The 20,763-nt window shown below is 36.7% G+C and overlaps 2 protein-coding genes across 27 annotated transcripts; one reads left to right on the top strand and one right to left on the bottom strand.

Moving 5' to 3' along the window:
- Positions 1–39: 39 nt before the first annotated feature.
- Positions 40–5,334, bottom strand: acbd5b (acyl-CoA binding domain containing 5b). 25 transcript variants are annotated; one of them, XM_079452867.1, is made up of 13 exons: positions 4,847–4,956; positions 4,541–4,617; positions 4,259–4,379; positions 4,066–4,138; positions 3,866–3,989; positions 3,332–3,439; positions 3,023–3,214; positions 2,239–2,333; positions 1,680–1,875; positions 1,189–1,370; positions 1,054–1,101; positions 838–947; positions 40–761 (listed from the first exon to the last, which is right to left on the bottom strand). In XM_079452867.1, the coding sequence occupies exons 2-13, from the start codon at positions 4,611–4,613 to the stop codon at positions 734–736; spliced, it is 1,350 nt and encodes a 449-aa protein (XP_079308993.1). In that variant the 5' UTR covers positions 4,614–4,617; positions 4,847–4,956; the 3' UTR covers positions 40–733. The 25 variants fall into 25 exon arrangements, with proteins under 25 accessions (XP_079308993.1, XP_079308989.1, XP_079308982.1 ...); XM_079452863.1 differs by having other exon boundaries at positions 41–761; positions 2,239–2,297; positions 3,023–3,193; positions 4,847–5,334; XM_079452856.1 differs by having other exon boundaries at positions 41–761; positions 3,017–3,214.
- Positions 5,335–5,471: 137 nt separating this feature from the next.
- abi1b (abl-interactor 1b) lies at positions 5,472–19,821 on the top strand. 2 transcript variants are annotated; one of them, XM_079452854.1, is made up of 10 exons: positions 5,472–5,711; positions 9,399–9,566; positions 10,705–10,881; positions 13,444–13,550; positions 13,731–13,871; positions 14,216–14,313; positions 14,475–14,675; positions 15,110–15,196; positions 17,481–17,666; positions 18,137–19,821. In XM_079452854.1, exons 1-10 carry the CDS (start codon positions 5,595–5,597, stop codon positions 18,310–18,312), a joined length of 1,458 nt encoding a protein of 485 aa, XP_079308980.1. In that variant the 5' UTR covers positions 5,472–5,594; the 3' UTR covers positions 18,313–19,821. The 2 variants fall into 2 exon arrangements, with proteins under 2 accessions (XP_079308980.1, XP_079308981.1); XM_079452855.1 differs by lacking the exon at positions 15,110–15,196 and having other exon boundaries at positions 5,511–5,711.
- The last annotated feature ends 942 nt before the right edge of the window (positions 19,822–20,763 follow it).

The following is a 20,763-nucleotide window of genomic DNA, read 5'->3' as shown; positions in this document are numbered from 1 at the left end:
TCTGTATGAATTTTTCTATAAAAGACAAAAAAGCTGTTTTAAATATCTCTCATATTTTATGGGGTTTATAGAGCATGACATATTCTTTGTGAATATTGGCTAACAATATTTTTGTAAGCCAATATTTACAGTATTTTTTCTTTATAGACTTCTTCAGAGGTCAGGTAATTATAGTACGTGTGGACAACATTCATATTAAATTGGCTATGAATAATACAAATAAGAAATTTAAAAAAACACTTGACAATTTAGATAACACGACAGTAATTACTGTAACATTTTAATGAGACTTGTGCTTATAAATATGCCTACTTTATTTATCCAAACAAAGGTCCACATATAAAACTCAGGATAATATTTATATAAAATAAGATATATTTCACCTCCATCTTGCTTAATTTTTCTCTTTGTATGGTTTAGTACATCTTTTATCTTCTTCGAAATTCTCATTTGCAAAAGAAAATCTGTGTTTATATGGGCCCCTTCATTTTTCTTCTAAATGTAATCGTTTAGAAGCTAATTTAAGAATGCCATCATGTGTTACACAACGATCTTTAAAAGGTAGACTAACTTGCCAGACTAAACTATCTGCACTCAATGCAGAAAAGCAAACTATATAAAACACAACAGTGTTGTGATTCAATATATTTGCTTATGACCCAAAGCTTGTGTACATTAGCTCTATTAGACCACTCGAAATCTTCCAGGAACTGTTCAGACGGTCCCTGGATCTTCACTTCACTGGATTGTACTTTAAACATCTAGAATAACAAAGATATTATTTTACTTATCATAACTAAACAGTCCACTGTCAATATGTCATGTCCAAATGCTAACCTCTTCCTCTTCTGTAAATAAACCTGCATGATCCAGTGCACAGCAAAAGGCCACATAACAGCCAGCACTACACTGATAGGGGACAAGTCTAATGGCCACCAAGGAAATCTCTAAAAAACAGATTAAAATGAAGATGAAATGTATATATACAATAGATTTACTACAGTCCGCTAATAATGAAATGAAAGTCCATTATTTCACTTTATGTAAACAGACCGTATTTGGTGAGTTTGTGCGGCAACTTTCTAGGGGAATACTTTCCATCTAAAACAAAGCATTAACAAATAAATAAACGATGAAATTAATGCCAGATAAAGGGGGGTGTCTAATATGTCAACATGCTGGTCTTACTTGTGAGGCTGTCAGAATTTCCAGTGTGGTCAGTCTTTGCAGCACATCCTGCATATTGTTCTGTAACTGTGACAGTGTCATGGCGATCTGCGTGTTAAATGCCTGCTTGTCCTTGCTTCCTTTAATCTTACCATCTCCTTGGCAACTGTGCTCTGTCAAGTTAGTTTCCACTAACCGACAGCCTGAGAGTACATAAAACATAAGTCATCTATTTACTTTTTTCCAAAACAGATACATAAGCATAACAAGAATGATAAGAGGGTTCTCAGTAGAAAATAAATATTACCAGCATTGTAATAATGAAACACAATACAGACACGGTCAAGATTTAATTCGCTTTAAAGCCCCACTGACTGTTTTTAAAAGAAAGATTTCTGGTATATTATAGAATTAATTTGCTTTTTAAATGCTGGTGGAAATTTGGCCATCACATTTTTGCTTGTTGACGTCATTGCATTCAGATGTTTCTAAAACACTGAATCAAGCCCCACCTCTTCCTCTGCTCTGTGACATTCTGTCAGTTTGGACTGTTCCAAGTGCTGGTGGGTGGGGGACGGGAGACGTAACTCCCTGTGGTTTTCCATCCTGACTCCCACACTGAGCTTTTCTGTTTCCCCCTTGTTGCTGCTTAATGTTGGCCCCAGCCGCACTTACATCTGCCAAACGGACCCTGGGAACTCCTGAACCCTGGGAAGAGCATCATATTATCCCATTTATATTGCTTTGAAATGACAAACAAATACATTCCCTTCTTTATTTCTCTTTCTGGGAAATGTCACAATTGAATCTTTGGACTTCCAAGGATTTCAAGTCATACATGGTTTTGCCAAGAACCACACAACACTTTTAGAGTTTTGGTGATATATGAAGTATCAGCTCTAAATGACCTTATAGCAAGATGGACTATGTATTTCAGCCAGCTCATAAATCACAATAATGTGTTGTTTTTGCATTTAATGTTTTATAGGCTTCAGGTTTTTTTAATCTATATAAGTGACCATTGAAAGCACTGAAAAGAATCAAGAATTCATAAATCAGTAAAGACAGTACCTTTTGGGGTTTTTCTGGCTGTTCCATTGAGTTGCTGTACAATTCATCAACTGATTCATCTGTGTGATATTTGTATTTGGTCAGAATTATGTCATCTGTATGGAATATAATGTCATAAAACATCACGATTCTTTGGCTCATAGAGCAAAACTGACATTATATTTGATTGTTTTCTTATCCTTATAAAGAAAGTTGTATGAAGTATCTTTGAGGATTTTTTGTGCAATCTGCCCCCTGGTTAAGCAATAAATAATTGTATTCTTTAGGTAACTTTAGCCATCAGTTACCTTGGAGCCGCAATCATAAATTCATCTTAAATGTACACTGTAAAACTTTGCTGTAGTTTTGCAAAAGGTTTGCCAGTAACTTACTGTAGATTTAATTACTACTTAATACTACTTTCCTATCAGTACTGTTTTTAACTTTAGTCAAAATTAAAACACTTCAAAATGAGCAAGAAGAGACTGGGGTCGTTCCTGCATTAGCACAGCAACACTGCAAAAAAACTCTAAGCATTTATGTCTTGTTTTCTTAAATCACACTACATAAACTTATGTAGTTCTTAGATTTTCTTTCATAAAACAAGACTTAATATATTCACCTTTCTTGTTATGTTAATGTTCAAAACTAAATTGTAAATTAAATCCAAGTTACCGGCAAACCTGCTGCAAAACTACAGCAAAGTTTTACAGCGTATTACTGAACAAGTATCAGCTTCAGTACATGAAAAGAATCCAGAAACATGATTTAAAAAAAAATGCAATTTTTCTTTAGGTACCAGTACCACTAGGGTAGTTGTCAGATGAGCAGAACTTTGGAGGCTCTGGGCTGGGCTCTCTGCTGTACACCAGTTCCTCTTCTTGCACCTCAGTATTTAAAGAACTGTGAGTTTCATTGGTTGAGGAGGATACGCTGCTCTCCTCTCCGCCATTAAACACAGGTGAGCCATCCTGCCCTGCTGCCAAAATATTTAAATCTTTAGAAAAAAATTGAAATAGAACACAACAGAACTTGAACGCAAAATTAGGTGAGGAGATTCTTTTAAAACATTTTTGGCACAGAACAAGTTGGGCATATGCGGGTTGTTTTGAACCTTTATCAGCCTCCATTCCTTCAGCGTCATCTTCTATAGTCACAACAGAACTTTCATCCTCATTGCCTTTTTCATCAGCATCACCTTCTTTATCACCATTAGTACCGCCTGTTCAATCATTCATCAAAGTATAAAATTTTAATTATAGAGGTTATAAAGACTTTTAATAAAGAGGTTAGTATATTCTAGCTTTTCCAGTGAAAACTAATTTTAACACCATTCAATAAAATTTTGAGAACTAAATGCTTCAACTTTGTTGCAATAGTTTGGAGATGGTCCAACTCTATTCTTGCATGATAAGGCCTATGATGTAGGAAAACTGATGCAGGGATTTCCTCTTATTCACGCAAAAGAGCATCTGTAAGGTCAGTTGGTGATGTTGGGTTATGGGAGCTGGCTTACAGTCAGCATTTCAATTCATCCAATGCAGTGTGGACCATGCTTTGTCCAAACTATGGACAAATCCATTTGCCTTGCAATCAACAGGATCAATGGGAGACAGAAAAATGCATAAAGTCTATTTAAAGAAAATACCTGTGGATAACTGTGCTCGTTTACTGGGTGCAGCTTCATCTTCATCCTCCACTATCTCATAAAATGGGTCAAGAGCATCCATTAATTCTGCCATCCTGTCTGTGACCGGCAGGGTTTCTATTATCTGTGATTAAACATTTGATGTGTAAATTGTTCAAGAATATTTTTATTGATATTTGAGCATTCTACAAAAACTATACCAGCTGTATTTCTTGAACATATTCCTTCATGGCTTGATCCTTTGACACGTTTCCTAAGGCTTTCCAAGCCTCCCTGCAAAGGTATTCAGTAGATATTTACGTATAACATATCGGCATACCTGTTGAATATAATATCGAAACAAAACTCTGAAATAAACATGCATCCTGTGTGAAAATCTAAATAATTTTTTACCATTTATCTTTACCAAGAGGATCCCAGGAATTTGGTTTTAGGGTATTGCATGGCCCCACAGTGGCTTGTTTGTAGTAACTGTAGAAGATAGCAAGCATGTCATCTGAGAGTTCATAGGCACCTGTATGAAATTATAAAATAAATGATTAAAATGATAAACAAGCCAAGAGGACTCAGGGTTAAAGTCTTTACTTTTTTCATTTTAATATTTTTTCAAACTTTTATTTAAAGTGGAGAATATTTATTTAAGAAAAACAGATAATGCAGGAGGTGGCCTATTACCATCTTCAGGTAAACTCCTCATCACTCTGACAGCAGCTTCAAACCTCCTTTGGACAGATTTTGGATCACCCATTGCCCTTTGAATTTAAGAAAACGCCTTAAATAACAAAAACAACGACATCGCGCAGGAATTATTACTACTTAACTGATTTTCATTTGATGTTGCAATAAATTCAAAATTACGAGTAAAATCCGTCCAAAAAGACAAAAGCTTGGCTGGTATTGATAAGACATTGTAGGATATTTTGCACAAAACAACTGAACAAAAAGCTTCACAACGACATAAAACACTGCTAAAGAACTTACCACCTGTGTTGTGTCCATTTAAACAAGATAAATACACTGCACAACGCGTCCTAGGTATTAACTGATTACACACGTAGTTTGGGTGATGTAGTTTCGATTCCACCTTAGTTAATAGAAGTACGGCGCTATGTGCTTACAAGATCCACAATGCCTTGCGAAACCAGCTCTAAACTCTGGCTTTGCTTATGCTGAGGTTGCGTAGGTTACACGGAGCTGACAAACAATGATATGCTCGATGTGTGTATTGTCTATATTGGTTTAAACTATATTTACGGAAGTCTTGACATTGAACACATATTACTCGTAATCAATTAATTAATTTGGATTCTTTACGTATTATTTAAAATATATAACTATTAAACTACTATTACTATAAGTAAAGTCCCGACCGCTGTCTTTAAGTGATGTTTTAAATGACTGGGTCTCGGTACAATACAAACGAGTCTACAAAACAAATCTGCGGCTTTGCATATAATAGGCTCGTGTCCGATGGTACTGTTGAACAACGCAGTTTTTCACATCGAGGAAAAAGCGCACTCGCTTTCCATTGGTCCAGCCTGAAATGTCTGTGCCAACCATCCAATCACAGGACTGTGCGTAGAGCACAGCGAAGCGAATTGTCGTCATGTCAAAAAAGAGAAGCCAACGGGAATCCCACAATGCCAGGCGAGGGACCTCCTGTCGGAGAGTGAAGCTCCGCTGATTTCAATGAAAAGAGGGGGAGAGCAGTAATGCAGAGGGATGTAAGATGGCAGAGCTACAAATGTTGTTAGAGGAAGAGATCCCGGCTGGAAAACGAGCCCTTGTGGAGAGCTACCAAAACCTTTCGAGGGTTGCGGAATATTGCGAGAATAATTATGTGCAGGTACGGATCGGGCAAAACGCCTTTTTCTTTCATGTATTGTCTGTATCAGTGTGGATGTGATTGAAATGTGAGCAATGCCCATGTAACGATACACAGGGACCCTCATCAAACGATGATGATGAGCTCGCATTGAGGCGAGATCGTCGTTATACCTGCCTTGAATCCGAAAGCTGAATGTTTGCCTTTAGATGAAATAAGCATTGTTTTAAGGCTCCTGCACAAAAGGCACGAATTCACTTTCAGAGGGTGTGTCTATGATCGCTGTCTCAGAGACGTACCGCTTTCTGTACGATGGATGAAGATAACTGGAGCATTAAAATGATAAAAAAATCATTTACCGATCAAAATACCGGCCGTTGTAGATTGGTTACAGACCAGTTTTGTTTTCATACATAGATCATATCGGCTCTAGCAGCATATTGCAGGTCATAGCGTCAATGTATGACTGCAAATGTGTTCGCACCCAGTACGTAATTTTTAAACTTATACGTCATACTATGAACGCTACTATGTTTTAGTATTGTCAAAATCTTTCAGCTGAAGTCTGTATGGTTTTATTGGATGTTCAAGCGGTGCGGGTGCTGAATTCCTCTCCTGGTTTACAGTACGAATGTGATGAAAGCCCAGATATTCATTTCAACCTCTAAACGCTATTGAACTTCATCCAGATTTTTGCAACATCAACTATAAGAGACGGGGTCGTTATGTTATCTGTCAATGAAATATTTTCGTACAATAGATCGTAGGCTATAGCCACGGCGTATGCAATGAATATGATCTGTTTATGCGTTTTGCAAATGTGTATTGTGTGTGAGACTGAATGGCGTGCCTGAAGTCACCAGACGCCTAGACGCGAAATGTCGGTGATGGTGTGAATTAGTTATTGCTGACACACCTGTGTAAATCTGTCTCTCACTGTGCCATTTCACTCACACCTACAATAAACCACAGGACGGTGTCTGCCTGGAAACATTTGGCTTGGATCGCATGTTAATGTTGTAATTGAATGTGTTATTCTAGAAACAGAATCTTGGAAGCTATCTTTGTAATGATTTGGCCATGTTCCTTTGATCTGTTCGGTTGTTATAACGAAGAGGAAGATGTTGATAATGTTCACTAAAGTTAAAAGTAATTTAATTCACAGCACTCTGTTTATGTAGGCTACTAGGAGCATACCTGTGGTTGAATATGCTTTTGGTGTTATAAACTGCCATGAAAGCTGTGAATATATACTAGCAGGGATATCCAAATATTTGTTTCAGAGAATTTCAGTGTTAGTAGGATTGAGTTGAATATGAGGTTGAGGTCAAAATCATCAGCCAAATGTGTTAACCGTCACTACCATGTAAAGAAAATAAAGACTCATTAGTAGAAAAGGTCTGGGTTCGTGTGTTAGAGAAAGTGATCATCACACATCATTGAATGCTGATACAGAAGACTGTAGCAAAAATGCTAAAAGTAAATAAAATGTATTTAACACAATGTTTTGGCTTAATTTATTAGCACACAATATTTCTTCTGACCATTTTATGCAAAATAATGTTTTTTTTTCATTTCACAATAATATGCGCAATATATTTTGAGAAGTCTTAAGTGATGCTTTAAATTGGTATAGCTGTGAGCAATGCTGAAATCTCCTTCCACTCAAAAACACAGGCGTTGTCATCAGAGGACTAAATTACTCATGGATGTTTCTCTCATGAGTTTAGTGGGTGTATCATTATAAGATGAGCTTTAGAGCTTTGGTTCCGGGCAAAAGTTAGTCATGTCTTACAGTGCTTTGTTCATTGTGATATAGTCAATATTGAACCCCTTTGAGAAAGTTTCCAATCTCAAAATTGGTCATGTAGAATAAATCATAGAAAAGTACAGTCTACATGACCATGACAAAGCATTGGTTTCCTGTAGCTCAGTTACGGAATACCTTAGCAATGCTAAAGGTAATGGGTTAAAATCCCATGGAAAACACATTAAGATGTAATATAAATGTATAAGAGTCCCTGAGCATTTTGACACTCAGGACTAATAATGTGGGTTTAGTTACCAGTTGGGATTTATTTACCTTTCTCATACTATGCTGTATGTAATCATGAATTTGTCTGTCATTGTGTATGTTGTAAGTGTTGTTTCATGGAAAGCAGTCTTAGAATATCACAGCCAGGGGCATTTAAGTGTGCATTCTTCTGTATATTCCCCACGTGCCAACAGACACATGTTCTTAGAACAGCTGAGAATACTGACGTGTCATGACAGGTGCTGTTTGCATGCCTGGAGTGCTGCATGCTTGTTGCAACTTAATTGTTAAGCGCTTCTAGTATTCATGTCATGTCTTCTGACTTGAACAGAAGCAACACACCTGATTCCTGTATTTTTCGCATGGCCATATATTGTATATGGCTAGAAAAGTATGGAGTGAGGATGTTGCTGTGATAACAGCTAGACGCTGAGTAAAACTGCTACAGTCATGATTTACTACTTGGAAAAGTACGAGTAAGCATATTATTTAATTTATTAATTGTCACCAGAGACATGCTGTCTGCTATTTTCACACAAGAGCAGTTGTAGCCAGTGATATGAACATCTCAGACACAGCTAAGATATGGAGATGTCGGATGTAAAAACGATCATAGAAGTCTTAATTTACTCCTGACGTCTGAGCCTCTGAAGACACTGTGGATAAGATTTATTTCTCAACAGAATGTGCAGAAGACATCAGTTGAAGTCACTTTACATCGGGATGCTGGATTCATAATGGGTCATGTTTTCGGTTTTGATAGAAATTATTTGTTTGTCCCATGAATTGTTACGTATAAAAACAATGTGTTTGAAGGGTTTTAAAGATGAGACAGTGTTTTTCATTCGCTTAATGGCCATTCTCTTCAGTTTTGCTGTTGGAAGCACTGGCTTGCAGAGCCATGCGCTTTCTGCTGGAAAGGGGGGCGGAAACCAGCAGCTCATTTGCCTTTAAAGAGACACGCACCAAACCAGTCTCTTAATTTGGGCCAGGAAGTAATTTCTTAGCAGCTATATAGAAACATTATTTAGAAGAATCGCTCCAAACAGTTGTGTAATATGCTCATTTCTTTTGAGTCGGGTGTCATTGACAAGTTCAATGAGCAGGAAATTGTTTGTAAATGTAAAATGTTCTTAAATCTTCTTCTGAATACAACAACTGTATAATATGGGCAAATTTATTTCATAAATTGCTAGTTTCTATGTTGCATCATGCTTGTTGCACGTTGTTTTATGGTCTGTTGATTTCAAAATGGTTTTCTAAATCTGCTGCAAATAGGACATAGTGTAGAAATGTAAATGTAGAGCCCTATAGCAATACATGACGCATACAGGAACAGTCTGAAATAACACACAATAATTTTGAGGTGCGAACCAGGAGTTTCAGAGTGACATCGAGTCCCTGTGATCTTATAATACACAATAGTGACGGAGTAATTTCAGCATCCAGCATGTTGCTGACCCATCTCCCCTCTTTGGCGCTCTGGGAATCAATGACATTTGACACAGTCCAACATGTTTTTACCCCGTCATTCACAGAACTGTTTTGGCAATCTGAGATGCTTTTGAAATGTATTTTGAAGTTTGAGAAGCTTTATTTCAGAGACATCAACCTAAACCATTCTACTGACCATACAATTACAAAGATTTGTTGTGTCTTTTAAAAAATATTAGGCACAAGACAAGAGGAAAGCCCTCGAGGAGACCAAAGCCTACACCACCCAATCTCTGGCTAGCGTGGCCTATCAGATCAATGCCTTAGCCAACAATGTGCTTCAGCTGTTGGACATTCAGGCGTCACAGCTGCGCAGGATGGAGTCCTCCATCAACCACATCTCTCAGGTCAGCCATGGACATTATTGCACAAACAATATCCATATGCACTCCTGTACTAATCTCCTTCAGTATTTGTGTTATTTTGCATCTGCCTGGTGTATCTGGCTAGTCTATTTACCCGTTGTTAATTGGTTCTCTCAACTTTCCCATGATTCATATTTGCTCACTGGATTCTTCTGACCTGATGTAAAAGGAGCCCCAGATGTAAAACATCAGTTTATTTGGCGTATGATATTATATGAGTCATTTGTCCTCAAATGCACTTGTTCATATTAATCACTCTGCTGTCTTTACTCCATCACTTATTTATGTAAGATTATTCATAAATAATTGACTATAGATTATGGAGCTTGTGATTAACTACATGTAAACCAGTAATTTTTAAAGAGCATTTCAGACACGTTTAGCTCTCTCTGTAGCTACAGAACATCACAGTTTGCACACAATTCACACAGTGAATTTTTTTCATCTAAGCTTTTATTGAGAGTTGTAATGGAGGGCCATATTGGAAACTAGATCTGACGAGTGGCCGAAGTTAAAAGGCTCCTGCAAATTAGCTTCGCATCACTTTTCTTCACAGGGATATACAGATATGTCGAACATTGCTGGTGTCTTAGACATACCATTAGCATTCTGGTGTGGAACACCCACATCTAATCCATTTCTCATTAATGAAGTCCCACCCTGCATGTTGTTCTCAGTATAAATCACATTTTATTCTGAAACACAGTAGTGGCGTAAATATAAAACAAAATGGGTGCCAAGCATTTTAGCAACGGTCTTTAAATGAGACCTGAAGTTCCTTGGTGCATATGGCAACGGTTTGATCTAGCAATAAAACAGCATTAAGCTACCTATTGTTCTACATTATTAGATTTTGAATCATAGATCTGTCTGAGCAAATGACTTTAGCTCTGAACTTTAATGGACTGGCAGTTCAAAATAGTTCAGATCAGTTTATTATTGGATCTAATGGCTGCATGATTTTGTATCAAATGCATTCTCCAACTTGGCTTAACTTCATACACCTAAATTAAAATGTTGACACTCTGGCTAAAGTATATCCATTAAAGTTATATTTAAAATGTTTATTGACACCACACACACTACAGTTGTCATGCAAAAATCAATATTCTCTGCTTAGACTGTGGACATTCATAAAGAGAAAGTCGCCAGACGAGAGATCGGGATTCTCACAACCAACAAAAATACATCTCGGACCCACAAGATCATTGCCCCTGGCAACATGGAGCGGCCGGTGCGCTACATACGGAAGCCCATCGATTACACCTTGCTGGATGATGTGGGCCATGGTGTTAAAGTAAGTCTGTGATTTTTGCTGTCAAACTTGTCAACGGTTGTGCAGTCTTAAGTTTCAAATGGTTTCCATATTTTAGTCTCTGCATGCTATAGTAAAATAAACTCTGTGAAGTACAAATTATCTCACATTTACATGTCATTTAGTAGTCATTTAGCAGACACTTTTATCCAAAGCGACTTAATGAGAGTTCAGGGAGCAATACATACAATAGGTGCTAATACCAAGTTACTAGTTTCAACAAAAGCCAGAACAATGCCTGTTGAGAGAAAGAGAGAGGGTTCTTTTTTTAAAGATACTTTTTTTACTGTGAAATATTTTGGGGAAAAAGTGAGTTTAATGGCTGACAGTTATATAGGTTCAGCTTGCTGACTTTAACCTACCTTGTAAAATAGCACTTACTTTTAAGTTTAAGGGAAAACAGCAGTATTATTTAACTTTTCTTTATTATTTATTTTATTCAAGCTGTTTACTCAACCAAAATTGTTAAATTCACTGTGAATACCTCCAAAATTTGAGTGAATTAGTTTCAAAATAATGTTGGTTAGAGTGCCCTTGCTTCACTAAATGCTACTTTTGTTTCTATTGTATGTCTTTGTGTTTAATCATTCAGCTTTTCCTTGATATGATGTTTTAAAATAATGCACATCACACTGCTTCAAATAATAATATAGAAAAGATCAAATAAATTATAAATAGAAAATATATTTGATCCATTGTTGTATTGTCCGGATTCTGCATTTTGTGTGTGAGTGTGGACCCTTCTCAGGTTGCCCTATTATTTTATGTTATTAAATTATTCATGTCCATCAATGTCAGCTGTGTAGTTACAGTGACATCAGTTCACTCACACTGATGTTATCACTGTTATTGTAGGCATTACATTTCCCCTGAGATGTAGTTAAGATGCATTTATATTTTGACCTTTATGTGTCTCCTATTGTGTGGTGTGGTAGCACAGTGTCATTATTCACAAGTCCACCAGTGTTTTCATTGACTGGATATGTAACCGAGGCAGGTCTTCAGGCCATGTGCCAACAGCTCGCCCCAAAACCTGTTTTAAATGCTTTGTTAGATCCAGGCTGATGTGCACTGGCATTTTCTCCTCGGTTGAGTAAACCCCCCCCGCAGGCTGGCCTCATACTGACTCTGTAATTAGGACACTTAACTCATCGAATGTTGGCTTTTTCGGCGTCAGTCACCCCGACTCGCATGCCAAGAGAACGTCCCTGTCTGTTTGGGTATCAGGATATCCTCACAGCTGTGGGTTATTTTATATTAATGCAACAGTATTATGTAAGTAAACATCTCACACTGTGTGTTAATAAAACATTAAGGATAATTCATTATAAATGTGTGCTATTCTTAAAATCATTCATAACTTTGCTCTCTGGAATCAATGAGTCTGATTTGATAGTTCTGACTGAAATTTATGTGATTATCATTTAGTCAACTTGTGTCTTGATGCGTCTCAGTAAAATTATATTGTGTGTCTCCTTTCTTTAAAGGTTTTTGTTCTCTTTCACATTCGTCTTCAAGCTTAAAGTGATTAAATTACATGATTTATCTCTTTTTTTCTCAATGCTTTCACGTAGTGGCTTAAAGCTAAGGTAAGCGCACCCTTACGTGACCCACAATGCTTTGCGGCTCTAGTGTCACCACCATCTGTATTTATTTTTGCACAAATGGCACCTTTTCATAATTTTGTGTACAAAACTAATATACAGCACATCATGGTGCATTTCCATAATTTTATTTAAGAATGCATATGGGTACTATGAATGTATTTGCAGACTTGATAGATTATGTTTTCTGTTCATTTATATAAAACCTTTAGTTGCTGCTGGTTCTGCTGGTATCGTTTAAGAGTGAAATGGTTTAATTTAATTCAGCCTTTGTCCAAATATGAACCATGCTAGATTTGATTGTCATTTTTCAAGTGATGAAGTCAGGTTTGTTTGTCTAGACAGTATCATCATTATCCACTACATTGGTTGCTATAGTAATGACAGAGTAATGACAGAGTCAGAACAACTTTGTGAGACATTTTCATACATCACTTGAAAGCAGCTGTCATTGTGCAACTAAAAGAGTCTGTTAAAATATAAACACTAGCACTGATACTGAAACAACTTGCTGATGTTCATGGTAAAAGCCAAAAAGATTGTTAACTATAAAAGAAGACGGTGCGAAAAGAGTGAGTTCAGATAATGTTTTATATCAAATATACTTTCTGTCTCCGATGACTTCAAATCTGCACTTCGGATCTCATCTGACTGTTCAGAACGCAAAGCCGTTCCAAAAATCTATTTTTAATCTGATTTCAGACGACTTTGAATGTTATATGAACTGGCTTTCAAAATATTATATTTCATATTAGACACAGAAGATCTTAATTTTGCTGTCTGTATGTCTATCAAGTCCTTACCGACCTGTATTTTGTTCATCATATTCGCTAATTTTTGCAGGATAAATAGTGATGTATGGGACGACAGCTTTAAGATCTTTTTTTTTTAAATATTATCAATACACAATATCTTAACAAACCTGTGAAATGTGTTTCAGCAAGGGAATAACCAACCGGCTCGAGGAAGTGGGGGAACTTTATCAAGGACCAACCCACCTACACAGAAGCCCCCCAGCCCACCCATGGCAGGGAGAGGTACTCTGGGGTAAGATGAAACCACCATAAAATCAGTCACTATGTATTTCTTTCTCTTTCCCCATGTTTGCTGTATTTTTCTCTTAAATGTAAGAACGTTATAAGTAGCCGTGTGTTACTCTCTTGCAGTTTTCTATTATTGATCTGTATTCAATTTACATTTAAATGTTAATTTTTTTATGTTTCTCAGGAGAAACACTCCATATAAGACCCTTGAGCCAGTCAAGCCTCCTGTGGTGCCTAATGACTACATGACCAGCCCAGCACGACTGGGCAGTCAAAACAGCCCTGGACGCACAGCTTCTCTCAACCAGAGACCCAGAACACACAGGTTTCTCACAAATGCACACTTAAGCTACAAAACATTTACAAAAAAAACAATACAAACTACAATACAATGCAAAACATGGGAACTGTTTATTGCGTTTATTCAAACACTCACAATCGTGATTTAAGCATGCAGAACCGTTCCATGAATGTAAACTTATGACATATAAATTATTGCTCCCCGAACTCTTTGTAAGTCGCTTCGGATAAAAGCCTCTGCTAAATGACTAACTGTAAATAGAGAGAAAAATTTACTTTAGGGTAACGAATCAAACTTAATACATTTTTGAAAGTACCTGCTTTTAATGTCTCTTATGGCTGTAATTTGATTGTCTGTCTTTGTTTCAGTGGCAGCAGTGGGGGCAGTGGTGGTCGCGAGAACAGCAGCAATAGTATGGGAATTCCTCTGGCTGTGCCAACACCCTCCCCTCCCAGTATGGCACCAGGTGAGAACCCACATGTTATATCTTTTTTATTTTAACAACTAAAACTTACAATCTTTACATACATAAAAATAAAACTTTTTATGTAACAATTGTAAACATATGATTCCCCAAATACATTGCCCAACATATCCATTACCCTGCTCTGACATAAATTCCTGCAGGTCCAGGTTTGGGCCCCATCCCGATGTCCCAGTTTGGGACGATCTCTCGGCAGATCTCCAGACACAATTCCTCTACAACTTCTTCCTCTGCTTCTATGGTGTCAGCTACAGGCACCTACCGGCGTGCCCCTGCCAGCTCATCGCAGTTCTCTGTGCCTCAGCCCCACCTGAACGGGGGACCTACATACCCCCAGAACACAAGTGAGTTCAGATCCATAAAAAGATATATATAAGGTGGCCCCAAACCTGTTTGGACACTTCTTCCACAATAAAAACATATCATGTCGTTGCAAAGATAATGCAATTTTTTCAAAGTAGCATTATTTAACATTGTCCAATTTATCTGTAATGTGATGTTAATGAACTATGATGGACAGAATCACAGTGCAACTTTTCTGGCTAGAAATGACAAATTCGACTATTAGCAGTGATAATCTGTGACGTGTCTGCTTTGCAGCAAAAACCTGGAAACCAATAATCTGTGACTTTTTCTGCTTTTTAATCTCTTCACGTCACGATAACTAGCAACAGCTTTCACCTTCTACCTGTTTATATCTGTCTCTCATTCTCTGGACTTGTTTTTGCCTCATTTTATGCTTGTGTATGAATGTGTGTATGTCTGTCTGCGTCTCTAGTGTGTGTCGCTCCGCCGCCTCCCCCTATGGTGCAGCTGACGCCTCAGATTCCCCTCACTGGCTTTGTGGCCAGAGTTCAGGAGAATAGTGAGTACTGCATACATTAGCATTGAGCTTCACTTTTCTTGCACTCTCCATTCATCTTCCAGCAGCCTGCTAAAATATAACATGCAATGTATATAATCGTAAACGAGAAAATACTCTGAACACACTAGCAACCACACACAATACCCAAGTATTGTAATGGGAACTTTTTAATGCAATACAAACAGCATTACTGTTAAGCAGGACTGTGCGTAGCAGGCATTTTAAAGTGGGGGGGGGACAGCTGTCATCTGATGTGACCATCAAAGGACAAACAAATTATGGAGATAATGTACATGTTCATATTGTAAATTCTATATAGAATATCCGTTGGCATTTTAGAGCACCCTAGTAGCAATTTCGGGAAGATGCCATGAAAGCAACTAGCCTACCATAGTAAACACAATTGGATCACACTGCCTTTACCATATAACCAATTTATAAATAAAATAATCTGTGTTTTCTGGGGTGCATTTAGGCTACCCCAAAACTGCCAAAAAAGCAAAGCAATGAAAGAAAGAAATTACGAGCGCAACTCCCATCAGTATATTTGAGAGACTCGCTGCAGCCTGTATCGCGATGATGTACTGGATCCGTCCAATACGTCATGGATGTTGTACTACATATGCTCCGTGGTGTATTTTGAAGACGCATAGGCAATAATGGCGTGCATGAACTGAATTTTTGTAATTATACGTATTTTAATGCGTACGTTATCAAAATTTCTTTAAAGTCAATAGTTTCTCTGACAAACGTGCAAAACTTTCAGTATTTAATGCTTTATGTATGTTATGTGCAATGTTATGGAATTATATAACGTAAACAGTTCTAACGTGTTTACTGTTTCCATACACAGCCATGAAACATCTAGAGTATGTTGCCAATGTTATACTGTACATTCATCATTTTTATAGTAAAACGATACACGACCACTTGGTTTTTATGTCATTATAGCACTGCAGCATCAACCTCCAATTCAATTCAGGGCCAGGAAAACACTATCATTTAAACATTAAATATGAATTTAGATGAATAGTTGACTGCTGTCAATAAGATAACAGAATGCCTTTATTAGTGCTGCACATACATTTTACCACTTTTCAATAGTACAGACAAACACTGAGCTTGTGTTACGATCACCGGTTCCCGCCTCCTTCCTTCCTTTGATTGAACCGTGTTACAATGGTGCCAAAACCCGGTAAGGAAGTAAGCTTGAACCGGCGAACGTAATGCAAGCTTTTAATAAAATAAACAAACAACAAAACAAAAGTAAAATGATACACATACATAATAAAACAGAACATTAAGTCCAGGCCTGGTCCTCTCTCATTCTTTCCTGTTGTCACTCCTCTCTTATGCTTCCGGAGCTCCTCCATGAGGGATAGATATTTATTCTAATATAAAGCAAACTTAACACAAACACTTCACATCAATTGAACAGTTCTGACAGCAGGATGATAGAGATAAGAACTTGAAAGAACGTTTGTTGATAAAAAAAAAATGTAATTCTTCGTTCAATGTAAGTGAGTTTGTCTTTGTTTTATTGTAACGATGTTGTGTTTTCATAAAATATGAACCACAAACTAAATTTTTTTAAAGAAAGGCAAAAATCCAAAGATCTTTTATTTATATGTGTTATAATGTGAGTCTATGTTGTTTTTCAATAAAAGTTTAATTATGAGTTTATGTTTAAACTATTTTTTTGTTGTATTTTCATTGAATAGCTATTAATGAACCACAAACTAACCATTCGTTTTAAAGTTGAAAAAAATACCTTTTGCCATAGCCTTCAACGCAAGTATATATAGTCAAACGTCATATTCGTTTTGATAATAATGAATGATGTTAACAATAATTTTTGTTGAAGGAAAAGGAATAATCTGAATGTCTAAATTGCTTATATTTGGGATTTTTAACGAAGTTTTATTTATATATTCTTTTAAACTGGACAAGCTTTTTTAAATTAAAGGTATAAAGTGTCAAAACTATAGATTATTTAACTGAAAGTCATTTTTCAAATAACACAATAAATAGCCAAAACTAATTCTGCATACCCCTCGGAAAATGTGCAGTTGCGCCCCTGCCTAAATGTTACTTTACTCAAATCCAAATAACAAACCAGAAAAAACAGGCTGAAATATAGGCCACGGGTCAAAAATTGTGCGGGTAACAGAATCACCTGTTTCTAAAAGTGGCTGCTACGCCTCTGCAGTTAAGACATTTTTTTAAAGGTTTTGAGGATAAATTATTTCATTGATGTTATAATGAATGTCCATTTGTTGTTCAGTTACAGACAGTCCATCTCCACCCCCTCCTCCTCTACCTGAGGACACTCCCTTGTTTGAGGAGGCAGCTCCACCCCCTCCGCCTCCACCTGTGGATTATGATGAAGATGATGCAGCCCTTGTACACTATAATGACCCATATGCTGATGGAGACCCCCACTGGGCCCCAAAGACCTTTATGGAGAAGGGTGAGTGTTTCTTCTCTTCTACACTTGGGTTTCTCTCCTTCATAGTAATAAAGAGAATACTGTAAAAGTATGACATCATGATTTTTTTCTGATTTTGTGTATGGTAACACTATGCTAAGCATAGACATATAGCATTAAAGCAAAGCTACTGGTTAGATTAAACCAGGGCCCCAATATGGATCCTAGGGCCACAGATTTTGTGCCATTTTATGAAATATAGAAATGTATCATAGATTTTATGCAATCAAACATCAGAAAAAATACTACCAACCAAAATAATTCCAGCATTGTATAATTAAATATGTTTTTGGTTTAATTTAAATTCTAAGTATAAGATTTTAAGTCTATTCGGGGGACTGCAAAGTGAGACACATTACAAATAGGGGGCCTTACAATGAAAATGTTTAAGATCCACTGCATTCGATCTATCACATTGCTTTTTGACTTACCCGTGTCTAACTCTCTTTTAGTGGTGGCCATCTATGACTACACAAAAGACAAAGACGATGAGCTTTCCTTCATAGAGGGCGCCATCATCTACATCATCAAGAAAAATGATGACGGATGGTTCGAGGGTGTGTGTAATGGTGTGACCGGACTGTTTCCTGGCAACTACGTTGAATCCATCATGCACTACGCTGACTAATGCAAAGTCCCAATCAGCTATAAACGTTACAAAGTGCATTTGGATTTGACTGAATGTTTTTGTCCAATCGCCAATGTATCAAGGCATCGACAATGCACATTGGATTATGAAAAGAAACAAAAAAAGACTGCCTGATATGTTTTGTACATATATTACAGTGAGACGTTGACTGTAGGCTTTTGCTAGTGTTTGTTTTCGTGTGTTTTGTCAGTGTACAGACTTTGAGTATTTGCAAAGTGTCAGCTAGGTCTAGTTAGTTTTTTTGTTTCGTTTTATTGTTTTTTAACTCAACTGTCAAGCTCTTCCTTTATGTCAGGAATAATGTATGAATGTCATTTCTGATATGGTTGGTGAATAATTAGGCTAAATTACTTGGCGGATGAAGAAGACAAATGCAGTAATGTGCAGAGATTTTAATGCATGTCAAGAACATGTCCAGGTCAGATCTTAACCAAACACAGTAAAGTAAATTATTTTTTGCTTGAAGAAAATTTATATTTTTTATTTTTGAGAGCCAATACTTTTTGACATTTTCAATCATTACAGTTTTTCCTTTGTACTGCTTGTATGCTTATTAAAAAGAAATAAGGTGCAGTAATGAGAATCACCATTGAGAATAATTTAAAGAAAAACTTAAAAATTTAAAGGGAAATGCTTCATAGTCAAAAATGTTATGTGGGAATGTAAAAATGTAAAGGTTCTTAACAAGTAATGACATTTTCTTTGTGCCAAAACATAATTTCTTGGAAATGTGATCTTGACATGTTTTTGTGAGATTCACTCACATTTTTGTTTAAACTGTGCCAAGCCAGCTATTGATAGTGTTCAGAAAATGACCGTTGTTGTTTTAACTGCTGAAGTATTGTGAATATTTATGTTGCACTGACCGTGGGGCACTGGATGTCTGACTAAACAAGTCCTAAACATTGCCCATAGATTGACAGTTTGTTTCTTTAAGTAGATAAAGTCTGTTTTGTCACTGTATACTTCCTGCAAGAGGAAGAGTTTGCGTCTATCCATTTTGGCCAGTTCAGGAGGTTTGCTCAGTTTTGATGATAAACCATTGATTTCATGATGTTGAAGTCATGAAGTTTAGTGTATAGTATGGATGAATGTGAACTCATAACTCAGCTGATCTTAAAACTAAGCATGGCACAAACGTTGAGATATTTCAGTTTTTTCATGGTGTCTGGTTTTACAAAGTGTCTCAAAGTGCTGTTGAAGGTGAAGCAGTGTTTGATTACCAGTTTTATTTATTGAATCCAAATTAAATATCTGTGAGAATGTAAACTCACGTAGAGCTGTCTGAACAATGACCTCTCAATGTTAAGCATTGCAAAACATGTGCAAGTGATCTGTAATTTAAATGTCCAGCATTTGCAGGATATCTGCAAATAATATAACCTATAATCGTTTTGTATATATAATCTGTTTTTCTTTTTATGTACATTACTTTTTTATAATAAAGCACTCTTCTGTGCAACACATTAGATGTGATGGTTATGAACCAACCAGAGTGTTGATGTTAATGTAAATGGACAGCAGGGGGTGATGTTGGGTCTAAAGTGGAATGCTGTGTTTTAGGGTTGCACGTTGTACCGGAGCTACGGTACCATCGCGATGCTTAAGTTTCCAAATAGCCGAGATGCCTCTCTATTTTAGAAACGGTAGTAACCGTAGTTAATGTTGCTTATGCGCATTGGTATTCATTTGAACAATAACATCTGCCTTTTTTGCGGTATCTATCTCCTAAATGAATGTGTGTTTTGAATGACTCGGACGAGATAATGATTCAAATTAGCGTTTTGAACGAGTTGGTTAAATGATTTATCAACTTAGTGGGAAAATGACGCCACCTACTGGTCGTCTTAGTTCTGCATTTAAAGTAAGCCTAATATCTACTTTCTTAATCTGTGTTTTATGAATAGATTTGAATTATTAATATGGCACAGCATCGTTTGCTGTTTGTGAAGACAAACGATTCCTAGCAGACTAGGCATGAATGGTAAAATATATTATAACAAAAGGCAATATGTAGGCTATACAAATGTGAATTGTGACCTTCTCATGAGCAGTAGGCCTATGTTTACTTATGTAAATGAAATGGCAAAACACTAATTACAAGCTCCAGTTTCATAAACATGATATTTTGTGCTAGTTTAATGCTGGGATTTTCTCTGTAATTTCTTATGAAAACAATGTTTTAGTTTGCTTCAGCTGGGAATGTTCCTACACACATGGGGATGTGTTCAGGATGTGATATTTTTAAAGATGTTTCATTTGAGAAATAGCATTTTTCTCTCTTTTTTAATTCAAGCTTCTGCAACTCAGGTCCTGCCAAAAAAAATATATTACAAAATATATTATGAATATTAGAGAAACTAGAGTAATTAAAAAACAGCTGGACTGTATGCAAATACACTGTAGGAAAATGTTCAGAATGACAAGCAA

This window comes from Barbatula barbatula, assembly GCF_947034865.1.
Source record: "Barbatula barbatula genome assembly, chromosome: 3".
In the NCBI taxonomy this organism is placed as follows: Eukaryota; Metazoa; Chordata; class Actinopteri; order Cypriniformes; family Nemacheilidae; genus Barbatula; species Barbatula barbatula.
The sequence above is the reverse complement of the archived record's forward strand: the minus strand, read 5'-3'. Positions and strand labels throughout refer to the sequence as shown.

What these genes read in the sequence shown, in the direction of transcription:
- acbd5b (XM_079452856.1), bottom strand. Translation starts at nt 4,613, where the DNA reads ATGGGTGATCCAAAATCTGTCCAAAGGAGGTTTGAAGCTGCTGTCAGA. An exon ending in CAACTACCCTAGTGGTACTG is followed by an intron (nt 2,334 to 3,016) that starts GTACCTAAAGAA and finishes TATTCCATACAG; the next exon opens with ATGACATAATTCTGACCAAA. An exon ending in GTCACAGAGCAGAGGAAGAG is followed by an intron (nt 1,371 to 1,679) that starts GTGGGGCTTGAT and finishes ATGTACTCTCAG; the next exon opens with GCTGTCGGTTAGTGGAAACT.
- abi1b (XM_079452854.1), top strand. Translation starts at nt 5,595, where the DNA reads ATGGCAGAGCTACAAATGTTGTTAGAGGAAGAGATCCCGGCTGGAAAA. An exon ending in GCAGGGAGAGGTACTCTGGG is followed by an intron (nt 13,551 to 13,730) that starts GTAAGATGAAAC and finishes TATGTTTCTCAG; the next exon opens with GAGAAACACTCCATATAAGA. An exon ending in TACATACCCCCAGAACACAA is followed by an intron (nt 14,676 to 15,109) that starts GTGAGTTCAGAT and finishes CTGCGTCTCTAG; the next exon opens with TGTGTGTCGCTCCGCCGCCT.